Source organism: Salmo salar, chromosome ssa26, assembly GCF_905237065.1.
Source record: "Salmo salar chromosome ssa26, Ssal_v3.1, whole genome shotgun sequence".
Classification (NCBI taxonomy): Eukaryota; Metazoa; Chordata; class Actinopteri; order Salmoniformes; family Salmonidae; genus Salmo; species Salmo salar.
In genome coordinates, this window is record NC_059467.1 from 3,942,190 (window position 1) to 3,970,184 (window position 27,995).

General features: G+C 43.4%; 2 protein-coding genes across 3 annotated transcripts in view; both read right to left on the reverse strand.

Moving 5' to 3' along the window:
• LOC106587046 (rho guanine nucleotide exchange factor 28) overlaps positions 1–1,677 on the reverse strand; it is a 95,974-nt gene extending 94,297 nt beyond the window's left edge. For both annotated transcript variants that reach the window (XM_045708844.1, XM_045708843.1), the window contains exons 1-2: positions 1,482–1,677; positions 562–637 (exon numbers count right to left, since the gene is read on the reverse strand). In XM_045708844.1, the coding sequence (XP_045564800.1) occupies positions 562–568 (7 nt within the window). In that variant the 5' untranslated portion in view covers positions 569–637; positions 1,482–1,677. The remainder of the gene's footprint in view (positions 1–561; positions 638–1,481) is intronic.
• On the reverse strand, positions 576–27,885 carry LOC106587047 (rho guanine nucleotide exchange factor 28). Its single transcript, XM_045709107.1, has 7 exons — positions 27,846–27,885; positions 23,868–24,009; positions 21,866–21,981; positions 11,532–11,718; positions 4,308–4,491; positions 1,478–1,683; positions 576–637 (listed from the first exon to the last, which is right to left on the reverse strand). Exons 1-7 carry the CDS (start codon positions 27,876–27,878, stop codon positions 576–578), a joined length of 930 nt encoding a protein of 309 aa, XP_045565063.1. The 5' UTR covers positions 27,879–27,885.
• Positions 27,886–27,995: the final 110 nt, after the last annotated feature.

A 27,995-nucleotide genomic window follows, 5' to 3' on the forward strand; every position in this document is an offset into this window, starting at 1 on the left:
GTTGCCTCACCGTGCCCTGTATAGTTTCAGACTATATAAATAAGTTAGATCCGCTTGGGCTTGGTTTACTTAGACTGGTAGTACTCCTATATCCCATTGGAGGACAATACAGTTCAGTGATTCAAACAATCTGAGCCAACGAGAGCTTGGCCCAATCCCAACCACTAGTTCTTCTTTCTCCAGTATGGTCTCCGACAGCCCTCTTCTCAGGCCACCTAATCAAATCAAATTGGTGAGACTTCCACCTTAGCTCCATCTTGCCCTCTGATAGACATTAACATACTGCTTACACCTGTCAAATCTAGTCAGATCTCCACAAATGTATAGGGTTTAGTGGTCGAGTTGTGACTGGGCCCTTCTGTCCTGGCAAAGTCAGAGTAGGTTGCCCAATGGTTAGGATTTGGGGAGTGTACTAAGTGTGGAACAGGCTGCGTTAGCTAGAATAAGCGCTTTGGACTGCATGGATTGATCAAATCACACAGACAAAGACTAATGATGCATCCTTAGTGCAGTGTATAGGGAATAGGGTGCCATTTGGGATACACTCAAAAACTAAAGTACCATTCATTCCTGGTTCATCCACTAGTTCTTCTTTCTCCAGTGTGGTCTCTGACTGCTCTCTTCTCAGGGCCTTGATCTAAGAGCAAATAGATGAGAACAGTTCAATCATGTTATCATCAGATTGGCATCTATTCCATCTCAGTTCCGTCAGTCAATTATTAGGGGTTCACAGCGATGCTTGTGTCAAATATTTCATGCATAGATTGGTACCTTTTTTCTAATTTGACAGAGCAACAGGAATTCGGAAAGGGGCACCGATTGGCGGCACTGTTGTAAGCAGTCTCACTTAAACCCTCATTTGACCTAGAGACTTAAGATTTGTATGTTGGTGTCCTTCCTCATGCTAAATAAATTTTCCGCAAGACACATAAGGTCTCTCTCTCTCTCTCTCTCTCCTCAAAAATACACCCCAGTGTTCTATCAACTTGAAATGTATCATCGCTGTCATAGATATCCCTAAGATGAATCACACTGAATTTGGTATTGATTGTCTCAAAACAACCAAGGAAACTAGTCATTATTTGCTTATATGACACTAATGCAAAAAAATATTTTCTCCTCGTGAACCATATGTCAGATTCACTCCAGATGTTGTATTTAGACTCATGATTGCACATACATTAAGATAGTTCCTACATGATAGAGTGCTTGCTTTGTTATCCAACTAATCTTGTGTCCTTTTTGTCATCCTGTGAACCCCGTTCATTGCTGCTCGTAACTAAAAATGTTTTTTTAAGTCTTTTAAAATATATATGTTTAGGTGTTTAACACTTTATTCAGACAGTATTTAAATGAGATGGGGAAACAGGCAAGAGTGAGAAACAATGGGAAGGATGGACGCAGGGATTGAACCCTGGTCTCCTACTGGGAGATATACAATATATGTGACATTTCAAGCCTTGAATTGGAATTTTACTGACCTGTCGTAGGAAGTTGTCATCTCTCAGTCTGTCTCTCAGGAGGAGAATATCAGCCTGTCGGTTCTGCTGGTGGTTCCACTGTGGGTTCTGTCGGACAGTCAGGGTCAGGTTCTCTGAGTCGTGACAGAACCTCAGCAGATGAGAGTGGACAGCCCACACCTGGGACAGACCGGCCGGCGGCGTGGCCAGGGGGTTGGGGGGGCTGACGTAAGACAGGCAATCAATCATTCAATCAATCAATTATGCCAAAGGGAAATTTAGTTGGCAAGCAGTAATCACACAAAAACAAAAGATTACACACAATTTACACTCAATTCATTTAAATGGACAGCAAACATGTTGTGATATACACCACATGGTCAACTTGAATACAGGTGGTTGACGTTAACAACCCTTATCAAATATTCAAAAATGTATTAAAATAATGAGATGTATCCACCAATCCAAAAAGAGGAATAGGTGGGAGTTTGACAGCCTGCCGTAATGCTTTGTGGACAACAACTCTCATTGTTAGGTCAGAGAGACAAGTACACTACATGACCAAAAGTATGCTCATTGACACCTGCTCATTGAACATCTCATTCCAAAATCATGTTGGTCCCCTCTTTGCTGCTAAGACTACCTGCCTGGGGCGGCAGGTAGCCTAGTGGTTAGAGCATTGGGCCAGTAACTGAAAGCGTTCTGCCCCTGAACAAGGCAGTTAACCCTAGGCCGTCAATGTAAATAAGAATTTGTTCTTAACTGACTTGCCTAGTTAAATAAAGGTTAAATAAAACAGCCTCCACTCTTCTGGGAAGGCTTTCCACTAGATGTTGGAACATTGCTGTGGGGACTTGCTTCCATTCAGCCACAAGAGCATTAGTGAGGTCGGGCACTGATGTTGGGCGATTAGGCCTGGCTCGCAGTTGGCATTCCAATTCATCGCAAAGGTGTTTGATGGAGTTGGGGTCAGTCAAGTTCTTTCACACCGAGCTTGACAAACCTTTTCTGTATGGACCTTGCTTTGTGCAGGGGGGCATTGTCATGCTAATACAGGAAAGGGCCTTCCCCAAACTGTTGCTACAAAGTTGGACGCTCAGAATCGTTTAGAATGTCATTTTATGCAGTAGCGTTATGATTTCCCTTCACTTGAACTAAGGGGCCTAGCCTGAACCATGAAAAAAAGCCCCAGCCCATTATTCCTCCTCCACAAAACTTTACAGTTGGCACTATGCATTAGGGCAGGCAGCGTTCTCCTGGCATCCGCCAAACCCAGATTTGTCCGTTGGACTGCCAGATGGTGAAGCGTGATTCATCACTCCAGAGAACGCGTTTCCACTGCTCCAGAGTCCAATGGCGGTGTGCTTTATGCCACTCCGGCCAATGCTTGGCATTGCGCATGGTGATCTTATGCTTCTGTGTGGCTGCTGGGCCATGGAAACCCATTTCATGAAGCTCCCGATGAACAGTTTGGAACTCGGTTGTGAGCGATGCGCTTCAGCACTCTGTGAGCTTGTGTGGCCTACCACTTCGCGGCTGAGCTGTTGTTGCTCCTAGAAGTTTCCATTTCACAAAAACAGCACTTACCGTTCATTGGGGCAGCTCTAGCACGGCAGGACATTTACAAACTGTCTTGGTGGCATCCTATGACGGTGCCATGTTGAAAGTCACTGAGCTCTTCAGTATGGGCCATTCTACTGCCAATGTTGGTCTATGGGGATTGCATGGCTGTGTGCTCGATTTTATACAGCTGTCAGAGCAGCTCACAGATCACTGCACTGGTACATAGCCCATCTGTAAACAGCCCATCTATCTACCTCATTCCTATACTGTATTTATTTATTTATCTTGCTTCTTTGCACCCCAGTATCTATACTCGCACATTCATCTTCTGCACATCCACCATTCCAGTGTTAAATTGCTATATTGTAATTACTTCACCACCATGGCCTATTTATTACCTTAACTCCCTTATCTTACCACATTTGCACTCACTGTATATAGACTTTTGTTTTCTTTTTTTCTACTGTATTATTGACTGTATGTTTTGTTTGTTCCATGTGTAACTCTGTGTAACTCTGTGTTGTTAGTGTCAAATTGCTATGCTTTATCTTGGCCAGGTTGCAGTTGCAAATGAGAACTTGTTCTCAACTAGCCTACCTGGTTAAATAAAGGTGAAATAAAAAAAATAAAAACGGGTTTGGCTGAAATAGCCGAATCACATACTTTTGGACATGTACTGTATAAACTAGACCAGTAGCTGAAAGGGTGATCACATGGCATCCCCTCAGTTTAACGTGACTTAAGAGACCAAGACAGTCAAATGTGTGTGACTGAATGTGACAGTGTTCAGTGTCGGAGTGTGCCATTGATGATCCTGTCACATCTTGGGATGTGAGACATGACGGTTATAATTAACCCTTAAAGAGATGATCTAGTCCCTATCGTTCCATATTCTAATAATATTCTGACAAGGGTTGGAAAGACTGGCTTAATCATTATTTATTTTGATGATTTATGAGTGGGACAGATTGGTAGGGCATACTGCTTTAGAAATTCCCATTTTTCCCTTTCACATATTTTTTTGCATGCTTATCTGATTTGGAGGAGGTTTCAGGGAGTTTCTATCTAATACCTACAACTTTTGGCCATGTTGCTTCCACCTATTCAATCCTCTCATTTCTCCACAAGGGTATAGAGCTAGAGGTCGATTTGGAATTGGGCATGACTGTGTGAGCAGCCCCAGAGGCTCAGCGTGCCTGCTTACCCCTTTTTCATAGCATACAGATGATACAGTACATAAGAGTAATAGTCTGATGTAATATATTGTCATGGTATATATCTTACTGTGTGAGTAGCTCCAGTAGCTGTGTGTGCCCTCTGTTGTGTGCTAGCTGCAGGGGGGTGACCCCCTCCTCGTTGGGCAGAGTCACTGCCATCAGTCCTCCCGGCTGGCACAGCAGCAGCTCAGCCAGACAACACAGACCCCAGCGTACAGCCAAGTGAAGAGGGGATTCTCTGGGACGCAACTCTGAGGAAAAAGGTAGAGATGGAAGAGGTGTGAGGCGGAGGGGAGAGAGAGAGAGAGATAATATGCACATAATATGACATTTGAAATGTCTTTATTCTTTTTGGAACATTTGTGAGCGTAACATTTACTGTTCATTTTAATTGTTTATTTAACTTTTGTTTATTATTTACTTCACTTTCTTTGGCAATGTAAACATATGTTTCCCATGCCAATTAAGCCCTTGAATTACACTTAATTTAATTGAGAGAGAGAGAGGGCAGAGAGAGAGAGGGCAGAGAGAGAGAGAGGGCAGAGAGCGAGAGAGAGGGCAGAGAGAGAGAGAGGGCAGAGAGAGAGAGAGAGGGCAGAGAGAGAGAGAGGGCAGAGAGAGACAGAGAGCGAGAGCGAGAGTGAGAGGTAAAGAGAGAGAGAGGTAAAGAGATGGAAGGAGGGTGTAAGGGAGAGAGAGCTTTGTAACTTCAATTAGCCTCAATAACCAACATCCAGTGATAAGACCAGGAGGGGTTTATTAGAGACCCACTTCCAACACTGCTGTTTGTCCCAATGATCTCCTCTCCTCTGCTAAACTGTACACCTCTGCTCTACTAACCTAGTTAACGCAATTTACAGTTTACCCTAATAAAGGCCCACTAACATACTGCCTGACTGGCGCCAAACAAGATGGCGCCGGAGGGTAGGGCTGCCGTGTCATTGGCTCTTAAATAACCAACCATGCTATTTTGTTAGTTTTTTCGCACTGTTCGTAACTTGTTTTGTACATAATGTTGCTGCTACCGTCTCTTATCACAGAAAAAAATATTCTGGAAATCAGAACTGGGATTACTCACCTCAAATTGGACGAGGAGTTAGTTTTCAATTAGTCAGACGTGAGGGATATACTACAGACACCCGACCAGGCCCAGATCCCCGTGATTCGCTGGAAAAGGAAACGTAGGTTTCGCGGAAAGAGATCAGGATGCCTTGTGAGGATCAGGCGACGAGTGACTAATCTGCCCTTGCCTTCCGTTCTGATGGCTAATGTTCAATCGCTGGAAATTTAATGGATGAACTGAAAGCACGTATATCCTACCAATGGGACATTAAAAACTGTAATATCTTATGTTTCACCAAGTCGTGGCTGAACGACGACATTAAGAACATACAACTGGCGGGTTATACACTCTATCGGCAAGACAGAACAGCAGCCTCTGGTAAGACAGGAGGCGGGGGCCTATGCATATTTGTAAACAATAGCTGGTGCACGATATCTAAGGAAGTCTCAGGGTTTTGCTCGCCTGAGGTAGAGTATCTCATGATAAGCTGTAGACCACACTATCTACCTAGAGAGTTTTCATCTGTATTTTTCATAGCTGTCTACATACCACCACAGACTGAGGCTGGCACTAAACCGCACTCAATGAGCTGTATTCCGCCATAAGCAAACAGGAAAACGTTCATACAGATACGGCGCTCGCAGTGGCCGTGGACTTTAATGCAGGGAAACTTAAATCAGTTTTACCTCATTTCTATCTACATGTTAAATGTGCAACCAGAGGGAAAACAATTCTAGACCACCTTTACTCCACACACAGAGACGCATACAAAGCTCTCCCTTGCCCTCCATTTGCAAATCTGACCATAACTCTATCCTCCTGATTCTTGCTTACAAGCTAAAATTAAAGCAGGAAGCACCAGTGACTCGGTCTATAAAAAAGTGGTCAGATGAAGCAGATGCTAAACTACAGGACTGTTTTGCTAGCCCAGACTGGAACATGTTCCGGGATTCTTCCGATGGCATTGAGGAGTACACCACATCAGTCACTGGCTTTATCAACAAGTGCATCAAGTGCATCAAGGACGTCGGCCCCACAGTGACTGTACGTACATACCCCAACCAGAAGCCATGGATTACAGGCAACATTCGCACTGAGCTAAAGGGTAGAGCTGCCACTTTCAAGGAGCGAGACTCTAACCTGGAAGCGTATAAGAAATCCCACTATGCCCTCCAACAAACCATCAAACAGGCAAAGCTTCAATACAGGACTAAGATTGAATCGCACTACACCGTCTCCGGCGCTCGTCGGATGTGGCAGGGCTTGCAAACTATTACAGACTACAAAAGGGAAGCACAGCCGAGAGCTGCCCAGTGACACGAGCGTACCAGATGAGCTAAATAACTTCTATACTTGCTTCGAGGCAAGTAACACTGAAACATTCATGAGAGCATTAGCTGTTCAGGAATAACTGTGTGATCACGGTCTCCGCAGCAGATGTGAATAAGACCTTTAACCTGTCTGGGATAGGGGGCAGTATTTTCACGGCCGGATAAAAAACGTACGCGATTTAATCTGGTTACTACTCTTGCCCAGAAACTAGAATATGCATATAATTAGTAGATTTGGATAGAAAACACTCTAAAGTTTTGAAAACTGTTTGAATGGTGTCTGTGAGTATAACAGAACTCATATGGAAGGCAAAAACCCGAGAAGATTCCATGCAGGAAGTGGCCTGTCTGACAATTTGTAGTCCTTCTGTTGCATCTCTATCAAAATTACAGCATCTGTGCTGTTACGTGACACTTTCTAAGGCTTCCATTGGCTCTCTAAGGCCTTCAGAAAGTGTAATGACGCGTCTCCTGTCTCTGGGCAAAGTACAGCAGCAGAGTTTGTAAGTGGTCTGCCTGGGGACAGTGAGACTGGAGATGCACGTTCACGAGACCTCACAATTTTTTTATTTTCCTCTTTGAATGAATACAACGTTGTCCGGTTGGAATATTATCGCTATTTTACAAGAAAAATAGCATAAAAATTGATTTTAAACAGTTTGACATGCCTCTAAGTACGGTAATGGAATATTTTGAATTTGTTTGTCACGAAATGCGCCTTGGTCCGTTTCTACACACAAGCATGACATGCTGATGCTCCAGATACTCAACTAGTCTAAAGTTGTATTGCTTCTTTAACCTGTTAGGGCTAGGGGGCAGTATTGACACGGCCGGATAAAAAACGTACCCGATTTAATCTGGTTACTACTCCTGCCCAGTAACTAGAATATGCATATAATTATTGGCTTTGGATAGAAAACACTCCAAAGTTTCTAAAACTGTTTGAATGGTGTCTGTGAGTATAACAGAACTCAAATGGCAGGTCAAAACCTGAGAGATTCCTTTACAGGAAGTGGCCTGTCTGACCATTTATTGTCTTTCTTTGACATCTCATTCAATTACAAAGGATCTCTGCTATAACGTGACACTTCCCACAGCTCCAATAGGCTCTCAGAGCCCGGGAAGAACCTGAATGTCGTCATTCCAGCCCCAGGCTGAAACACATTATCGCCTTTCTCAAGTGGCCGATCAAGGGACTGTGGGCTTAGGCGCGTGCACTGGCCGCCCCCGTCTTTGTGTTTTTTCCTCTGTTTTCCGAAAAGGAGATTCCCGGTCGGAATATTATCGCTTTTTTACAAGATAAATTGCATAAAAATTGATTTTAAACAGTGGTTGACATGCTTCGAAGTACGGTAATGGAATATTTAGAATTTCTTTGTCACGAATTGCGCCATGCGCGCGACCCTGATTTACCATTTCGGATAGTTTCTGGGACGCACGAACAAAACGCCGCTATTCAGATATAACGATGGATTATTTTGGACCAAACCAACATTTGTTATTGAAGTAGCAGTCCTGGGAGTGCATTCTGACGAAGACAACAAAAGGTAATCAAACTTTTATAATAGTAAATCTGATTTTGGTGAAGGCTAAACTTGCCGGGTGTCTAAATAGCTAGCCCGTGATGGCTGGGCTATGTACTTAGAATATTGCAAAATGTGCTTTCACCGAAAAGCTATTTTAAAATCGGACATATCGAGTGCATAGAGGAGTTCTGTATTTATAATTCTTAAAATAATTGTTATGCTTTTTGTGAACGTTTATCGTGAGTAATTTAGTAAAATGTTAGCGAATTCCCCGGAAGTTTGCGGGGGGTATGCTAGTTCTGAACGTCACATGCTAATGTAAAAAGCAGTTTTTTGATATAAATATGAACTTGATTGAACAAAACATGCATGTATTGTATAACATAATGTCCTAGGTGTGTCATCTGATGAAGATCATCAAAGGTTAGTGCTGCATTTAGCTGTCTTCTGGGTTTTTGTGACATTATATGCTAGCTTGAAAAATGGGTGTCTGATTATTTCTGGCTGGGTACTCTGCTGACATAATCTAATGTTTTGCTTTCGTTGTAAAGCCTTTTTGAAATCGGACAGTGTGGTTAGATTAACGAGAGTCTTTTCTTTAAATAGCTGTAAAATAGTCATATGTTTGAGAAATTGAAGTAATAGGATTTTTAAGGTATTTGAAAATCGCGCCACAGGATTCAACTGGCTGTTACGTAGGTGGGACGAATTCGTCCCCCCGGCCCTAGAGAGGTTAAACAGGACAACAGTTTTCAGCTGTGCAAACATAATTGCAAAAGGGTTTTCTAATGATAAATTAGCCTTTTAAATGATAAACTTGGATTAACTAACACAGCGTGCCATTGGAACACAGGAGTGATGGTTGCTGATAAATGGGCCTCTGTATGCCTATGTAGATATTCCATTAAAAATCTGCCGTTTCCAGCTACAATAGTCATTTACAACATGAACAATGTCTACACTGTATTTTTGATCAATTTGATGTTTATCTTAATGGACAAAACACTTTTATTTAAAAAACAAGCACATTTCTAAGTGACCACAAACTTTTGAACGATAGTGTATGTGAGAATGCTACTTATTGCCTATAGCTCAGCGTTCAACACCATAGTGCCCTCAAAGCTCATCACTAAGCTAAGGACCCTGGGACTAAACACATCCCTCTGCAACTGGATCCTGGACTTCCTGACGAGCCGCCCCCAGGTGGTAAGGTTAGGTAACAACACATCTGCCACGCTGATCCTCAACACGGGGGCCCCTCAAGGGTGCGTGCTCAGTCCTCTCCTGTTCTCCATGTTCACTCATGACTGCACGGCTAGACACAACTCCAACACCATCATTAAGTTTACTGATGATACAACAGTGGTAGGCCTGATCACCAACAACGATGAGACAGCCTATTGGGAGGTCGTCAGAGACCTGACAGTGTGGTACAAGGACATCAACCTCTTCCTCAACGTGATCAAGACAAAGGAGATGATTGTGGACTACAGGAAAAGCAGGACCGAGCACGCTCCCATTCTCATCGACCGGGCTGTAGTGGAGCAGGTTGTGAGCTTCAAGTTCCTTGGGATCCACATCACCAACAAACTAACATGGTCCAAGCACACCAAGACAGTCATGAAGAGGGCATGACAAAACCTATTCCCCTCAGGAGACTGAAAAGATTTGTCATGGGTCCTCAGATCATCAGAAGATTTTACAGCTGCACCATCGAGGGCATCCTGACGGGTTGCATCACTGCCTGGTATGGCAACTTCACGGCCTCCAACCGCAAGGCACTACAGAGGGTAGTGCGTACGGCCCAGTACATCACCGGGGCCAAGCTTCCTGTCATCCAGGATCTCTTCACCAGGCGGTGTCAAGAGGAAGGCCCTAAAAATTGTCAAAGACTCCGGCCACACTAGTCATTGACTGTTCTCTCTGCTACCGCATGGCAAGCGGTATCAGAGCGCCAACTCTAGGTCCAAGAGGCTTCTAAACAGCTTCTACCCCAAGCCATAAGACTCCTGAACATCTAATAAAATGGCTACCCAGACTATTTGCATTGTCCCCCCCTCCCCACTACGCTGCTGCTACTCTGTGTTATTATCTATGCATAGCCACTTTAATAACTCTACCTACATGTACATAATTACCGCGACACCGGTGCCCCCCGCACATTGACACATTGACTCTGCACCGGTACCCCCCGTATATAGCCCCGCACATTGTTATTTACTGCTGCTCTTTAATTATTTGTTATTCTTATCAGGATTTTCTTAAAACTGCATTGTTGGTTAAAGGCTTATAAGTAAGAATTTCACTGTAAGGTCTACACCTGTTGTATTCGGCACATGTAACAAATAAAATGTGATTTGATTTGGTCCCATAACCTTACAACTGTTACTCTCCCTGGTAACACCACAGGTTGTTTGCATGAAGCTGGTACCTCAAAGGTAGTCTCAAGTCGAGCGGATAACTTTACAATATCCACTTTTTACATTTGGAAACAACAGACAAACTAGGATTTAGCTGTGAACATCTACCACTGATTCTATATTCACTTATGTCTAATACACCCTAAATATTCAAACAGAGGGTAAGTGGGGTTTTCATATTCTGCTCACAATGGTAATAGGCTGATGTCATAGACCAGGTTACCCAATTAGATCACTTAACTGTGGAAATTCATGGAAAGACATTTGTGTCGTTTTGCTATGAAACAGACTGCCATAACTACATTATCTTAATGAGATTTGAATGGGATTTGTCATTTACATTAGAGGTCTACACACACCCACATGAAACACACACACACACACACACACACACACACACACACACACACACACACGTAGGCGCACACACACGCTTATTTAACCCTGCCTATAGCCTAGGGCTACTTCCAGTCCGTGAAGCTCTCCTAATCAAATAACACGCTGGTTAATTGACATTGATGAATTTAACAGAGCTCCACATGTCATGTAGCCATGGCCACTTCCGACTGCTGGGCAGCAAGCATGCAAAAATGAACTGAATGACAGAGGAAAGAGAGTAGGGATGGAAGGAGATAAAGAAAATAAAACTTAGAGGAAAGAAAAGTTGAAGAGTTCACCTTCTTTGGAGCCTTGGACACGGTTGAGACAAGACAATGAGAAGAACTACTAAGAATTCTGTCCAACTTTTCACTCATCCAAAATAATCCCACACAAAAATTCTTATGTAGCACGTGTGGATACATCTGAAACTCCATACATGTAAAGTATTTTCTTTATTGTATGCATTAACTTAGACCAAGCGTGTTGATGCTTGTATTGTACGACAACAATAAAAATGTCATATGAAACTTAGACCTAGCAGTTGTATCATGTAAAGAAACCCACTCTCACCCTCTCCAGATGGACTAGCCAGTACATTCCAGCTGTGGGGGATATCCAAGTTGGCCATGGCCAGGGCCACATGGCGGTCCATTGCACAGCGAGAGCTCTCCTCGCTCAGGCAGAAGCGGCTGCTCAGCTCCCTGTGGTCGCTGGAGCTCAGGCAGTGACCGTGGGTTACTAGGTGCTCAGCCAGATCCTGTGGGTAGGGTTGAGACAACAATATCAAATCAATCTTTATTTACACTGATCAAACATATAAACGTAACATGCAACCATTTCAAAGATTTTACTAAGTTACATTTCATATAAGGAAATCAGTCATTTGAAATGAATTTATTAGACCCTAATCTATGATTTCTACATGACTGGGTCACAGATACCTTAACAAAAGGTGGGGGCATGGATCAGAAAACCAGTCAGTATCTAGTGTGACCACCATTTGCCTCCTGCAGCATGACACATCTCCTTCACATTGAGTTGATCAGGCTGTTGATTGTGGCCTGTGGAATGTTGCCCCACTCCTCCTCAATTGCTGTGCGAAGTTGCTGGATATTGGCGAGAACTGGAACACCCTGTTGTACACGTAACTCCAGAGCATCCTAAAAATACTCAATGGGTGGCACGTCTGGTGACAATGCTGGCCATGGAAGAACTGGGACATTTTCAGCTTCTAGGAATTGTGTATAGATCTTTCCGACATGGAGCCATGCATTATCATGCTGAAACATGAGTTGATGGCAGCGGATGAATGGCACGACAATGAGCCTCAAGAGCTTGTCAAGGTATCTCTGTGCATTCAAATTGCCACTGATAAAATGCCATTGTGTTTGTTGTCCCTAGCTTTTGCCTACCCATACCATAACCCCACCACCACCATCAGGCACTCTGTTCACAACACTGAATCTGCTCGCCCACACGACGCCATACACGCTTTCTGCCATCTGTCCGGTACAGTTGAAACTTTGGATTAATCCTTAAAGAGCACACTTCTCCAGGGTGCCAGTGGCTATCGAAGGTCATTTGACAATGAAGTCAGTTACGACGCCATCTGCGGTCCAGTCAAGACCCTGGTGAGGACGCAGGTAAGCTTCTCGAGATGGTTTCTGACAGTTTGTTCAGAAATTCTTTGCTTGTACAAACCCACAGTTTCATCAGCTTTCCATGTGGCTTGTTTCAGATGATTCCACAGGTGAAGAAGCCAGATGTGGAGGTCCTGGGCTGGCGTGGTTTCATGTGATCTGCAGTTGTGAGGCCGGTTGGACATACTGCCAAATTCTCTAAAACGACGTTGGAGGTGTTTTATGGTAGAGAAATTAACATTAAATTCTCTGGCAACAGCTCTGGTGGACATTCCTGCAGTCAGTATGCGAATTGCATGCTCCCTCAAAAAGTCAGACATCTGTGGCATTGTGTTGTATGACAAAGCTGCACCTTTTATTTTCCCCAGCACAAGGTGCACCTGTGTAATGATCATGCTGTTTAATCCTTTTCTTGATATGCCACACATGTCAGGTGGATGGATTATCTTGGCAAAGTAGAAATACTCACTAAGAGGAATGTAAACAAATTTGTGCACAACATTTTTGAGAAATAAACTTTTGGTGCATATGGAACATTTCTGGTATATTTTATTTCTTTACAAGTTGCATTGATATTTTTGCTAAATAGCACATTTCATACAATAGTAGCAGTGCAAAGTGCTTCACATACAATATTATATTATGATCATATTATTCCACCATAACCGTTTTTATCACCATACATTTTTTGTGTTTGTGTGTGTAGCAATGTGCATGCCACCCCACCTGAGGATCTATCTTTTTCAGCTATTTCCTGTGTTTGAGGGGTGCAAAATACACTTGTCACTGTGTCTCGCAAAGTTGACTGTTTTGATTGGTTGATTGCGACTCCTTCACTCTCTTGCTTGTGCCGGTCGTTTTTTCCTATTTACATTACGACCGTCGAAATGTTTGTAACGACCTGCCAACCAAAACCGGTAATGGCTGAAATGGGCTCAATTGGATGTAGTGTCTTTCTGTTGAAGCTACAGTACCAGTCAAAAGTTTGGACAGACTTACTCATGCAAGGGTTTTTCTTCATTTATTACAATTTTCTACATTGTAGAATAATAGTGAAGACACCAAAAGCATGAAATAACACATATGGAATCATGGAGTAACCAAAAAAGTGTTTAAACAAATCAAAATACACTGCTCAAAAAAATAAAGGGAACACTTAAACAACACAATGTAACTCCAAGTCAATCACACTTCTGTGAAATCAAACTGTCCACTTAGGAAGCAACACTGATTGACAATAAATTTCACATGCTGTTGTGCAAATGGAATAGACAACAGGTGGAAATTATAGGCAATTAGCAAGACACCCCCAATAAAGGAGTGGTTCTGCAGGTGGTGACCACAGACCACTTCTCAGTTCCTATGCTTCCTGGCTGATGTTTTGGTCACTTTTGAATGCTGGCGGTGCTTTCACTCTAGTGGTAGCATGAGACGGAGTCTACAACCCACACAAGTGGCTCAGGTAGTGCAGCTCATCCAGGATGGCACATCAATGCGAGCTGTGGCAAGAAGGTTTGCTGTGTCTGTCAGCGTAGTGTCCAGATCATGGAGGCGCTACCAGGAGACAGGCCAGTACATCAGGAGAGGTGGAGGAGGCCGTAGGAGGGCAACAACCCAGCAGCAGGACCGCTACCTCCGCCTTTGTGCAAGGAGGAGCAGGAGGAGCACTGCCAGAGCCCTGCAAAATGACCTCCAGCAGGCCACAAATGTGCATGTGTCTGCTCAAATGGTCAGAAACAGACTCCATGAGGGTGGTATGAGGGCCCGACGTCCACAGGTGGGGGTTGTGCTTACAGCCCAACACCGTGCAGGACGTTTGGCATTTGCCAGAGAACACCAAGATTGGCAAATTCGCCACTGGCGCCCTGTGCTCTTCACAGATGAAAGCAGGTTCACACTGAGCACATGTGACAGACGTGACAGAGTCTGGAGACGCCGTGGAGAACGTTCTGCTGCCTGCAACATCCTCCAGCATGACCGGTTTGGCGGTGGGTCATTCATGGTGTGGGGTGGCATTTCTTTGGGGGGCCGCACAGCCCTCCATGTGCTCGCCAGAGGTAGCCTGACTGCCATTAGGTAACGAGATGAGATCCTCAGACCCCTTGTGAGACCTTAACCTGTTAGGGCTAGGGGGCAGTATTTACACCGCCTGATAAAAAACGTACCCGATTTAATCTGGTTACCACTCCTACCCAGTAACTAGAATATGCATATACTTATTACATATGGATAGAAAATACCCTAAAGTTTCTAAAGGTGTCGTTCTTCTTGTCTCTGTTTATTGAAGAGTGAGGATCTTAGCTGTCCCGTGACACTTCCTACGGCTGCCATAGGCTCTCAGAAGGCGGCAAAACGCAGAATCGTGGCTTTGCAGGCTCTGGCTGAAAAAAAGTAGCGCGTTTGGGTAGTGGCTGGTTACAGTACTGTGAGACTCAGGCTCGTGCCCGCGTCGACCGAAAGCTGTGTTTTCTTTCCTCTGTTTAGCTAAATGGACATTCCCGGTCGGAATATTATCGCTTTTTTAGGAGAAAAATGGCATAAAAATGGATTTTAAACAGCGGTTGACATGCTTCGAAGTACGGTAATGGAATATTTAGATTTTTTTTGTCACGAATTGCGCCATGCGCGCGACCCTGATTTACCATTTCAGATAGTGTCTGGGACGCACGAACAAAACGCCGCTATTCGGATATAACGATGGATTATTTTGGACCAAACCAACATTTGTTATTGAAGTAGCAGTCCTGGGAGTGCATTCTGACGAAGACAACAAAAGGTAATCAAACTTTTATAATAGTAAATCTGATATTGGTGAGTGCTAAACTTGCCGGGTGTCTAAATAGCTAGCCTGTGATGCCTGGGCTATGTACTTAGAATATTGCAAAATGTGCTTTCACCAAAAAGCTATTTTAAAATCGGACATATCGAGTGCATAGAGGAGTTCTGTATCTATAATTCTTAAAATAATTGTTATGCTTTTTGTGAACGTTTATCATGAGTAATTTAGTAAATTGTTAGCGAATTCCCCGGAAGTTTGCGGGGGGTATGCTAGTTCTGAACGTCACATGCTAATGTAAAAAGCTGTTTTTTGATATAAATATGAACTTGATTGAACAAAACATGCATGTATTGTATAACATAATGTCCTAGGTGTGTCATCTGATGAAGATCATCAAAGGTTAGTGCTGCATTTAGCTGTCTTCTGGGTTTTTGTGACATTATATGCTAGCTTGAAAAATGGGTGTCTGATTATTTCTGGCTTGGTACTCTGCTGACATAATCTAATGTTTTGCTTTCGTTGTAAAGCCTTTTTGAAATCGGACAGTGTGTTTAAATTACCGAGAATCTTGTCTTTAAATAGCTGTAAAATAGTCATATGTTTGAGAAATTGAAGTAATAGCATTTCAAAGGTTTTGAAAATCGCGCCACAGGCTTCAACTGGCTGTTACGTAGGTGGGACGAATTCGTCCCGCCTAGCCCAGAGAGGATATGCTGGTGCGGTTGGCCCTGGGTTCCTCCAAATGCAAGACAATGCTAGACCTCATGTGGCTGGAGTGTGTCAGCATTTCCTGCAAGAGGAAGGCATTGGTGCTATGGACTGGCCCGCCCGTTCCCCAGACCTGAATCCAATTGAGCACATCTGGGACATCATGTCTCGCTCCATCCACCAATGCCACGTTGCACCACAGACTGTCCAGGAGGTCATACAGGCACGTGGAGGCCACACACACTACTGAGCCTCATTTTGACTTGTTTTAAGGACATTACATCAAAGTTGGATCAGCCTGTAGTGTGGTTTTCCACTTTAATTTTGAGTGTGACTCCAAATCCAGACCTCCATGGGTTGATAAATTGGATTTCCATTGATTATTTTTGTGTGATTTTGTTGTCAGCACATTCAACTATGTAAAGAAAAAAGTATTTAATAAGATTATTTCATTCATTTTAGATTTTAGATTCTTCAAAGTAGCCACCCTTTGCCTTGATAACAGCTTCACACACTCTTGGGATTCTCTCAACCAGTTTCACCTGGAATGCTTTTCCATCAGTCTTGAAGGAGTTCCTACATATGCTGAGCACTTGTTGGCTGCTTTTCCTTCACTCTGCGGTCCAGCTCGTCCCAAACCATCTCAGTTGGGTTGAGGTCGGGTGATTGTGGAGGCCAGGTCATCTGATGCAGCACTCCATCACGCTCCTTCTTGGTCAAATAGCCCTTACACAGCCTGGAGGTGTGTTGGGTCATTGTCCTGTTGAAAACAAATTATAGTCCCGCTAAGCGCAAACCAGATGGGATGGCTTATCGCTGCAGAATGCTGTGGTAGCCATGCTGGTTAAGTGTGCCTTGAATTCTAAATAAATCACTGACAGTGTCACCAGCAAAGCACCCCCACACCTCCTCCTCCATGCTTGACGGTGGGAACTTATATGTGGAGATCATCTGTTCACCTACTACACATCTCACAAAGACATGGCAGTTGGAACCAAAAATCAAAACTTTGCACTCATCAGTCCAAAGGAAAGATTTCCACCGGTCTAATGTCCATTGTTCCTTTTTCTTGGCCCAAGCAAGTGTCTTCTTATTGGTGTCCGTTAGTAGTGGTTTCTTTGCAGCAATTCGACCATGAAGGCCTGATTCACGCAGTCTCCTCTGAACAGTTCATGTTGAGATGTGTCTGTTACTTGAACTCTGTGAAATATTTATTTGGGCTACAATTTCTGAGGATGGTAACTCTAATGAACATATTCTCTGCGTCAGTGGGTAACTCTGGGTCTTCCTTTCCTGTGGCGGTCCTCATCAGAGCCAGTTTCATCATAGCACTTGATGGTTTTTGCGACTGCTCTTGAAGAAACGTAAGTTCTTGACATTTTCCAGATTGACTGACCTTCATGTCTTCAAGTAATGATGGACTGTCATTTCTCTTGACATAATATGGACTGGGTCTTTTAGTAAATAGGGCTATATTCCGTATACCATCCCTACCTTGTCACAACACAACTGATTGGCTCAAATGCATTAAGGAAAAAAAATCCCAAAATGTACTTTTAACATACCACACCTGTTAATTGTAATGCATTCCAGGTGACTACCTCATGAAGCTGGTTGAGAGAATCCCAACAGTGTGCAAAGCTGTCATCAAGGCAAAGGGTGGCTATTTGAAGAATCTCAAATATAAAATATATTTTGATTTGTTTAACACTTTTTTGGTTACTGCAAGATTCCAAATGTATTATTTCATAATTTTGGTGTCTTCACTATTATTCTACAATGTATAAATAAATACAAACCCTTGAATGAGTAGGTGTGTCAAAACTTTTGCCTGGTGTTGTATATGAATGCTAAAGTTTTGTTGGGATTTAACGCACTGTCTCGACAATTACATCACAAGAAAGAGAAGAAAGATTTTTTTGTGGAATTGAAAAAACTAATAATTTAATACAGTTGAAATGTTTACAAATTAGATGCGCTGAAATGAAAGGAACACTCGGATTATAGTGATATTATGCCTGATCTCGCAAACAAAGTAAGGTGTGTTTAGATAGATATAATCAAGAGCCAAGCGCGTTGATTTTTTATCTGATGGTATCCTGCTATTGACACACTTGATGAAATGCGCAAGAGAAATCGACATCAACAGAAATTAACGATGCAGTCTAGATAGTGCAAGTGAGTCCAGGTAGGGTAGACGGAGTAAAGGCGCCCGCATACTAGGTTCCCTTTGCTCCTAACAGAACTCGGCTGGGCTAAGCGAATGTCTGTGCCTGGGAAATACTCCCTTTAAAACCTTTTTCTGCAGTGGGCTAAATCAGGGTCCCACAGAGTGTTTCTTAGTAGTCTTAAACAAATCTACTTTGAAACAAAAGCATACACCTCACACACATGGTTATGGGCATAAAAAAATAAGACACCTGTGTCATGACGTTGGCCTCTTTGGGTCCAGGGAGGACAGTTGGCCCCCTCCCCTTTTGCACAATCCCCCAACCTACCTTCCCCCACCCAGTCCCTGTGTGAAGGAGTGGTAAAATTCCAGGAGAGTCTCTGGCCACATGGCCCATAGAGAGACACAGGAAATTCTTCCAACTCACAGAATTGGGGAGCCAAGCGACATTTGTGTTCTGGAGAAGGTATGGAAGATTGGTGAAGAATCCAGCTACGAACTGGTCCGCTTGGTACAATTTTGTGATACTCAGAAGAGACAATATAGCCATATTACCATAAAACTGTTTATATAATAGCCTCAGCTTGAGACTTGCATCATAATGGTTGTATAAAATGTATTAATAAGGATAAAGCTATTTGTAATACATTGAGATGCTATGTACTGATGTTAATGTGATAGAATTGGATTTCTGTACCAAGCTTCACTCAGCCATCGGCACGCCCCCAAGGGACACAGACAGGACCAGGCGTCATTTGACAAGCCTGTTCAAGGGTCACTATAAAACCCACCCTGATTTACATTTCTTCAGACCAGGCCTCCACTCCATGGCCAATAGGTTTTACCATCCAATTCCTCTACTGAAAGTGAACTACACCACGTGGTTAACTTTTAGACTATCGAGACCGACAGAATAAGAACAAGTCTTTGATATTAATTATTAGTCTGCAGCTAAGTAAACTATATCATCGAACGCGAAGACCAACGAAACATCCATTCTATGACGACATTAATGAATGTCGCTTTGAAAGATCCATTCTAACCGAGAGAGAGAGAGAACCCTCCATCAGAACGACGCTCGAACAAGGATCTCGACGACACACTGAGCGTAAATATATATTGATTGCAATTGTTCCCGAATGAGTGAGCGTTCAATTGTCAATTGTTAATATTAATGAACTCTGTGTACCTCCTCAGCTGACCGTTTATGACCCATTGTCTAACAGACCAGCCATGCCTGTTAGCCATTAGGGCACATTACCCAATAACCATTCCTTTGTGACGATAATTACTGTTTGTATGTTTTCTGTTAATTACTTAGTGTAGTAAATAAATGATTTTAAGACAATTGATGTATGGATGATTTTAGTAAAGACTGGGTTCGTGCAGATACAACAATTTACGACGTTTGGAATGAGACTGGACTCGAGGTAAAATACACCATTTAAACCAGAAGATAATCGGCCTATACTATAATAGAATATAATATTATAATACAGGAAAGATATATTAGGAAAATTATAGCTTTGTAATCTGAATATTCTCCTTGGTGCCCCGATCTCCTAGTTAATTACAATTAAACAATTAATCAGTTTAATCGCGTGATAATAATTACAGGGAGTTAATTGATAAACATGTCTTCAGTTTAATGGTACCCCAAAGACACGACACCTGTACCATGTCAGATATATAGTTGAAATGTATTAAATTTTGCATCCCAATATTACACTTTATATGAAACCATTTCACATACCGTAATTTCCGGACTAGCGCACCTGAATATAAGCCGCACCCACTGAATAAAAAAATATATATTATTTTGAACATAAATAAACCGCACATGTCTATAAGCCGCGGGTGCCTACCGGTACATTGAAACAAATGAACTTTACACAGGCTTTAACGAAACACGGCTTGTAACAAAAATAAATAGACTTTAACAAACCACTGCTAGTAACAAAAAATGTAACATTAGCAGTAAGCTTTAGTTGTCTTTTTGCACTGAGTCAATTCCTCACGCTGCTGTTTCCAACGTCTTATCATCGACTCATTAAGACCAAGCTCCCGTGCAGCAGCTCTATTTCCTTTTCCAACAGCCAGATCAATCGCCTTCAACTTGAAAGCTGCATCATATGCATTTCTCCGTGTCTTTGCCATGATGAGGGTGACAAAATGACTACCGTAATCAGAATGATGGGAAGTTTGAGAGCGCTCGATTTAATCTAAACAGTAAACAAAAAAGTTGTTTGACCTTAACCCGTTCGGCAATTTCATTGGTCTAATGAAAGCTTCATGCCGCCAAAAAACTGAGCACGTCACAGAATGTGTTTTTTTGGAGAAAAAAAATTGAAAGCGGGAAAAATCCATATATTAGCCGCGTCATTGTTTAAGCCGCGAGGTTCAAAGCGCGAGAAAGAAAGTTGCGGCTTATAGTCCGGAAATTACGGTACCGTAGAAACACTGGATTGTCAGTGTTAAAAAACAAGGAAAAGTTGATTAATTATGAAATATATGAATAACCTTTCACCCTCGAGGGTGATTTGGTAATATGACTGCAGGAAAGGTCTCCAAGACATTCCTTTGCTTGAAAAACTTGAAAAAACCCCGGCAATATTATGGTATGTCCCTCTTGAGACGATGTAGCAACAACATAGCCAGTATACACTTCCTCGAAATAGTCTGAATTCATCTCAGCTAAATCAAGAAATCTGTAATTCATTTAGAAGTTTTTGCTGACTAAGGTTTTTGGTGAAGTATTTCTCAAGTAAAAAGATGTGCATGAAAACTAGTCTCTCGTTGATTGACAACAAACACTTAATTGAAGAATCCTGTCCACAGTTCCCACCCCTAGTAAAACAAATCACATTTTATTTGTCACATACACGTGTTTAGCAAATGTTATGTAGCGAAATGCTTGTAATAGGATTAGTACTGTTGACCAATCACCGGTGAAGGTGCACAGACTTAAGCTGCCGAACTTCGACTTGCCTCAAGACAAAATGTTGTGTGCTCGACCAGCCCAAAACAAAACCTGCCGAACACCAAAACGAACAAATACGTCACAAAATGTAATCATAATATCCGCGACTGGGAAGCATGTGACAGGCTTTGTGTTTGGTGTTTTGCTCCTCCCCTCTATGTTAATTGATTCATATATGCAAATACACACCATATGTTTATGCAAATTATGCACATATAATTGTCTATATTTTTACACACACACAAACATACCTGGTACAACAAGAAAATGTATATACAGTATGAGTACATTCTACGAAAAACAATAGTGACATTTTACAAGAAATGTAATACCTGAATTCCCACCAAAATCCCTGAACACCATTCATTATTTGTCCGCGCCATTAAAATGTTTTATGTGCTACAATTCAGTCAATATCTGCTGGATAATAAAAGTTGATCATTTTTTACAAAATTCAGTTTGGAGTATCTTCATCCAAATGTTCCAACCGTTGCATTTATTATAATTGTTTTTAAAACCTTTTAACAATTTCAATGACTGTTGCTAGTGTGTGTGTGTGTGTGTGTTTGTGTAACTGTGTATGTTTGTGCACATGCTCGTGTGTGTGTGTTTGTGTGCCAACCCTACCTGGGCGTCGTCCTGGACGTACTTGAGCCTGGACCCTCCCACACAGGTAAAAGGTGTGGTCTCAGTCTCAGAGTAGAGGTAAGCACAGACTGAGACAGTCTCAGCCAGGTTATGACCTACAGAACAATGGGAAAGGATGTCACACCAAAGTGTGTTTACAATGGTGTAGAGTAGTGTTTCCCAACTCCAATCCTCGAGCACACATTTTTGTTGTTGCCCCAGGCAAACTCACCTGATTCAGCTCGAGGGCTTGATGATTAGTTGACAAATGTAATCAGTTGTGTGTAACCGATGTGAAATGGCTAGTTAGTTAGCGGTGGTGCGCGCTAATAGCATTTCAATCAGTGACGTCACTCGCTCTGAGACTTGAAGTAGGGTTTCCCCTTGCGTTGCAAGGGCCGCGGCTTTTGTGGCGCGATGGGTAACGATACTTCATGGGTGTCAGTTGTTGATGTGTGCAAGGGTCCCAGGTTGGGGCGAAGAGAGGGACAGAACCTACACTGTTACATTGATGCTGTTGACCCGGATCATTGGTTGCTGCGGAAAAGGAGGAGGTCAAAGGGGGGGTGAGTGTAACCGATGTGAAATGGCTAGTTAGTTAGCGTTGGTGGGCGCTAATAGCATTTCAATCAGTGACGTCACTCGCTCTGAGACTTGAAGTAGGGTTTCCCCTTGTGTTGCAAGGGCCGTGGCTTTTGTGGCGCGATGGGTAACGATGCTTCATGGGTGTCAGTTGTTGATGTGTGCAAGGGTCCCTGGTTCGAGCCCAGGTTGGGGCGAAGAGAGGGACGGAACCTATACTGTTACATGTGCTTGTCCGGGTCTACAACAAAAATGTGTACTGTTGGGGGTACTCGACGACTGGAGTTGGGAAACACTGGTGTAGGGTGAAGTTGCAGCAGGTTAGCGCTTTTCATCATGAATCTTGTTCTGGAGGCAAATTTGTGTCACTAGCTGGCACAGTCACAAAGTAATAAAATCAGATTGTAAACATAACCTTAACCCGTAACCTTAACCACACTGCTAACCCTAATGCCTAACCCTAACCTTAAATGAATATCATACATTTTTACAATATAGCCAATTTTGACTTTGTAGCTTGTCCATCTTGAGTAAATCGCTCAGTTCGCTTCAAGGACAAGACTCATCCCAATAAAAGTCAACATGCGAAGTTGCCCCTAGACATGGATCTTCGGTCGGTTTAGAACTTTCCTCACTAATGGTTAAGTTTAGGATCGGCAGAGGGGAAGTTGATCATAGATCTGTCCCTGGGGGAAACTTTGTTGAGAAAAAGCATTTACAACAGGAGGCCACACAAGGTGCAGGCTTTTGTTCAAGCCCAGCACCAACACACCTGATTCAACTAATTAGGCTAGATTGAAGAAATAATGTCAAGTTTGCTAGTGCTGAGATGGAGCAAAAACCCAGGGGAGTGGTAGTGTAGTAATGGGTATTGTAGCCAGCCAGCCAGGGGAGAGTTTACAGTTCTCCAAGGGTCTCTCCATTGTTGGTGTTGTTTATGGGGTGCTGAGTATGACTGTTTCCCTCCTGTGAGAAAGCTGATAAGATAGTACATCCTTCCATAGCCCAGTCTCACACGCAACACACTGTATGTGTCACAAATGGCTCCCTATTCCTTAAATAGTGCACTACTTTTGACCAGGGCCCATAGGACTCTGGTCAAAAGTAGTGCACTATATAGGGAATAGTGTGCTATTTGGGAAGCACTTATTGTGGTTGATCCCCACGGGTCATAGGGTTCACTCACAGAGAAGTCTGGGCACATGCACACACACAGGTCATAGAGATGGTCGTAGGCATCTTTACGATGGCAGTTACACACAACACACACACACCCCCACCCACCTCTCCCTCCCTCTCACTTTGGGGTGAAGTTTCTTGTTTTCCTCCCCAATCCTAACCTTAACCATTAGTAGGGAAAGGCTAAACTGAACACAGATCAGTGTCTAGGGACAACTTCACTCTACACCGTTTCTCTCACCAGGCACAATGAAGCAGAGCATGACATCGTTCTGGGCTCTGATGACATGGGCAAGCGTAGAACCTTCTAGAACGATGAAGATCTCTGCCTCCTTTGGCAAGGGGTCTGGGGCCTGCAGCAACGCAAACACCTTGGCCTGCCCCTGAGGGGAGGGGTGAGAGAGACAGGGTGAGAGAGACAGGATGAGAGAGAGAGAGAGAGAGAGAGAGACAGGGTGAGAGAGACAGGGTGAGAGAGAGAGAGAGAGAGAGAGAGAGAGAGAGAGAGAAGGGTTGAAGAGAAAGAGAGAAGGGGGAAGATAGAGAGACAGGTATTTGATACGATAATTTACAGTTAGGATGATCTAGTAAAGATATACACTAAATCCTACCGCAGCATACTTTATGAAGACATCTTTCCCCCAACTCAATAAAAAGAGGAATGTTCCAGTCTCTGCTCAGATCTGATCCACCCTGCTCTTCACAGGCCAGAACACATAAGACCACTGATCTGGGAGCTGTGTGCCAAATAACTAGAGATGTGTACACTTTCACATTAAACCTTAGATTGATGTGAATTGTATATTTGCATGAAAATTCAAGTTCTCTCCATGTCGCTCAAGTTTGGAGTCATTCTTTGAGACCTATAAGACAAATGGAGAGCAACTGTTTTGGGCTTGGTTGTCTTCCATTCTTGTCAGGATAGCTCCTGGATTTAAAGGTGCATGAGATACAGTATAATGGCGAATTGAAGAGGTAGCCAAAAGGGGCCACTTTTGTCTACCTCTTGTCCCTATATATCTCTCACTGGGGAATAACCTTATCCGTTTCTGTTCCACTCCAGCTGACCTGGTCTCCCACCATCGTAACACAGGCACTCACGCAGAGCTCTCCTTCCCTCCACCAAACTCTCTCACACCCTCTCCTGTCCAACACTGTCTATCCTAAAAACAAAACTATTGAGATAAACCCAATTTTTGCATCAAACAATCTCATTCGTGCCCTCAACATAAACCCAGCCTAACTTATAGGACACCAGGAGCGGAAGTCTCAAAGGTTGAACTCTGGCTAATATTGAACATGAATGAGAGAATGGGGGTGTGAAACCATAGATCGGGAAGTAAGGGTGATTCAGCAACCCCTGAAAAATCCCCCAAAAATAACATATACAGTTGAAGTCAGAAGTTTACATACACCTCAGCCAAATACATATAAACTCAGTTTTTCACAATTCCTGACATTTAATTCAAGTAAAAATTCCCTCTCTTAGGTCAGTTAGGATTACCACTTTATTTTAATAATGCTAAATGTCAGAATAATAGTGGAGAGAATGATTTACTTCAGCTTTTCTTTATTTCATTACATTCCCAGTGGGTCAGAAGTTTACATACACTCAATCAGTATTTGGTAGCATTGCCTTTAAATTGTTTAACTTAGGTCAAACATTTTGGGTTGCCTTCCACAAGCTTCCCACAATGAGTTGGGTGAATTTTTGCCCATTCCTCCTGACAGAGCTGATGTAACTGAGTCAGGTCTGTAGGCCTCCTTGTTCGCACACAAATGTTCTATAGGATTGAGGTCAGGGCTTTGTGATGGCCACTCCAATACCTTGACTTTGTTGTCCTTAAGCCATTTTGCCACAACTTTGGAAGTATGCTTGGGGTCAGTGTCCATTTGGAAGACCCATTGCGACCAAGCTTTAACATCCTGACTGAAGTCTAGAGATGTTGCTTCAATATATCCAGCCTCAGACCTTCTCAAAACCTGCCAAAGTCAGAGGGAGGAAAGGAGACCCCCTCAGCCTTCTCTCATTGTTCACTCCAACACAAACCATTTGGTGGTGGACATAGAAAATATAACAATAGACAGGAATTATAGTTGGAATCCATGTCCCAGTCGTCTGCAATTTTAGCTGGAAAAAATATATACTGCTCAAAAAAATAAAGGGAACACTTAAACACAATGTAACTCCAAGTCAATCACACTTCTGTGAAATCAAACTGTCCACTTAGGAAGCAACACTGATTGACAATACATTTCACATGCTGTTGTGCAAATGGAATAGACAACAGGTGGAAATTATGGGCAATAAGCAAGACACCCCCATTAAAGGAGTGGTTCAGCAGGTGGTGACCACAGACCACTTCTCAGTTCCTATGCTTCCTGGCTGATGTTTAGGTCACTTTTGAATGCTGGCGGTGCTTTCACTCTAGTGGTAGCATGAGACGGAGTCTACAACCCACACAAGTGGCTCAGGTAGTGCAGCTTATCCAGGATGGCACATCAATGCGAGCTGTGGCAAGAAGGTTTGCTGTGTCTGTCACCGTAGTGTCCAGAGCATGGAGGTGCTACCAGGAGACAGGCCAGTACATCAGGAGATGTGGAGGAGGCCGTAGGAGGGCAACAACCCAGCAGCAGGACCGCTACCTCCGCCTTTGTGCAAGGAGGAGTAGGAGGAGCACTGCCAGAGCCCTGCAAAATGACCTCCAGCAGGCCACAAATGTGCATGTGTCTGCTCAAACGGTCAGAAACAGACTCCATGAGGGTGGTATGAGGGCCCGACGTCCACAGGTGGGGGTTGTGCTTACAGCCCAACACCGTGCAGGACGTTTGGCATTTGCTAGAGAACACCAAGATTGGCAAATTCGCCACTGGCGCCCTGTGCTCTTCCCAGATGAAAGCAGGTTCACACTGAGCACATGTGACAGACGTAACAGAGTCTGGAGACACCGTGGAGAACGTTCTGCTGCCTGCAACATCCTCCAGCAAGACCGGTTTGGCGGTGGGTCAGTCATGGTGTGGGGTGGCATTTCTTTGGGGGGCCGCACAGCCCTCCATGTGCTCGCCAGAGGTAGCCTGACTGCCATTAGGTACCGAGATGAGATCCTCAGACCCCTTGTGAGACCATATGCTGGTGCAGTTGGCCCTGGCTTCCTCCTAATGCAAGACAATGCTAGACCTCATGTGGCTGGAGTGTGTCAGCAGTTCCTGCAAGAGGAAGGCATTGATGCTATGGACTGGCCCGCCCGTTCCCCAGACCTGAATCCAATTGAGCACATCTGGGACATCATGTCTCGCTCCATCCACCAACAGACTGTCCAGGAGTTGGTGGATTCTTTACTCCAGGTCTGGGAGGAGATCCCTCAGGAGACCATCCACCACCTCATCAGTAGGGAGGTCATACAAGCACGTGGAGGCCACACACACTATTGAGCCTCATTTTGACTTGTTTTAAGGACATTACATCAAAGTTGGATCAGCCTGTAGTGTGGTTTTCCACTTTAATTTTGAGTGTGACTCCAAATCCAGACCTCCATGGGTTGATAAATTGGATTTCCATTGATTATTTTTGTGTGATTTTGTTGTCAGCACATTCAACTATGTAAAGAAAAAAGTATTTAATAAGATTATTTCATTCATTCAGATCTAGGATGTGTTATTTTAGTGTTCCCTTTATTTTTTTGAGCAGTGGGTTGTTGCCCTCCTACAGCCTCCTCCACGTCTCCTGATGTACTGGCCTGTCTCCTGGTAGCGCCTCCATGCTCTGGAGACTACGATGACAGACACAGCAAACCTTCTTGCCACAGCTCGCATTGATGTGCCATCCTGGATGAGCTGCACTACCTGAGCCACTTGTGTGGGTTGTAGACTCCGTCTCATGCTACCACTAGAGTGAAAGCACCGCCAGCATTCAAAAGTGACCAAAACATCAGCCAGGAAGCATAGGAACTGAGAAGTGGTCTGTGGTTACCACCTGCAGAACCACTTCTTTATTGGGGGTGTCTAGCTAATTGCCTATAATTTCCACCTGTTGTCTATTCCATTTGCACAACAGCATGTGAAATGTATTGTCAATCAGTGTTGCTTCCTAAGTGGACAGTTTGATTTCACAGAAGTGTGATTGACTTGGAGTTACATTGTGTTCTTTAAGTGTTCCCTTTATTTTTTTGAGCAGTATATATATATAGTGGTGGAACACAACTCAATGGGACATACTCACATACAGAGGCACCTCTCTTCTGCTCAACTCCATCCCCACAGAATCTGATGAGAGAGAGAAACACACACACACACTTTACATACGTTTGCATATAGTAGAAATAGTCGGAATGTGAATTTTAGACCTGAATGTCCAACCATTCGGGAGATA

Bases quoted from the DNA above. Each gene is read 5' to 3' on its own strand.
- LOC106587047 (XM_045709107.1), bottom strand. From the start codon at position 27,878: ATGGAGTTGAGCAGAAGAGAGGTGCCTCTGTAT. The intron at 21,982-23,867 runs GTGAGAGAAACG...ATTGTTCTGTAG, and splicing joins GCTCTGCTTCATTGTGCCTG to GTCATAACCTGGCTGAGACT. The intron at 4,492-11,531 runs GTGAGAGTGGGT...CTTTTTCCTCAG, and splicing joins GGCTAGTCCATCTGGAGAGG to AGTTGCGTCCCAGAGAATCC.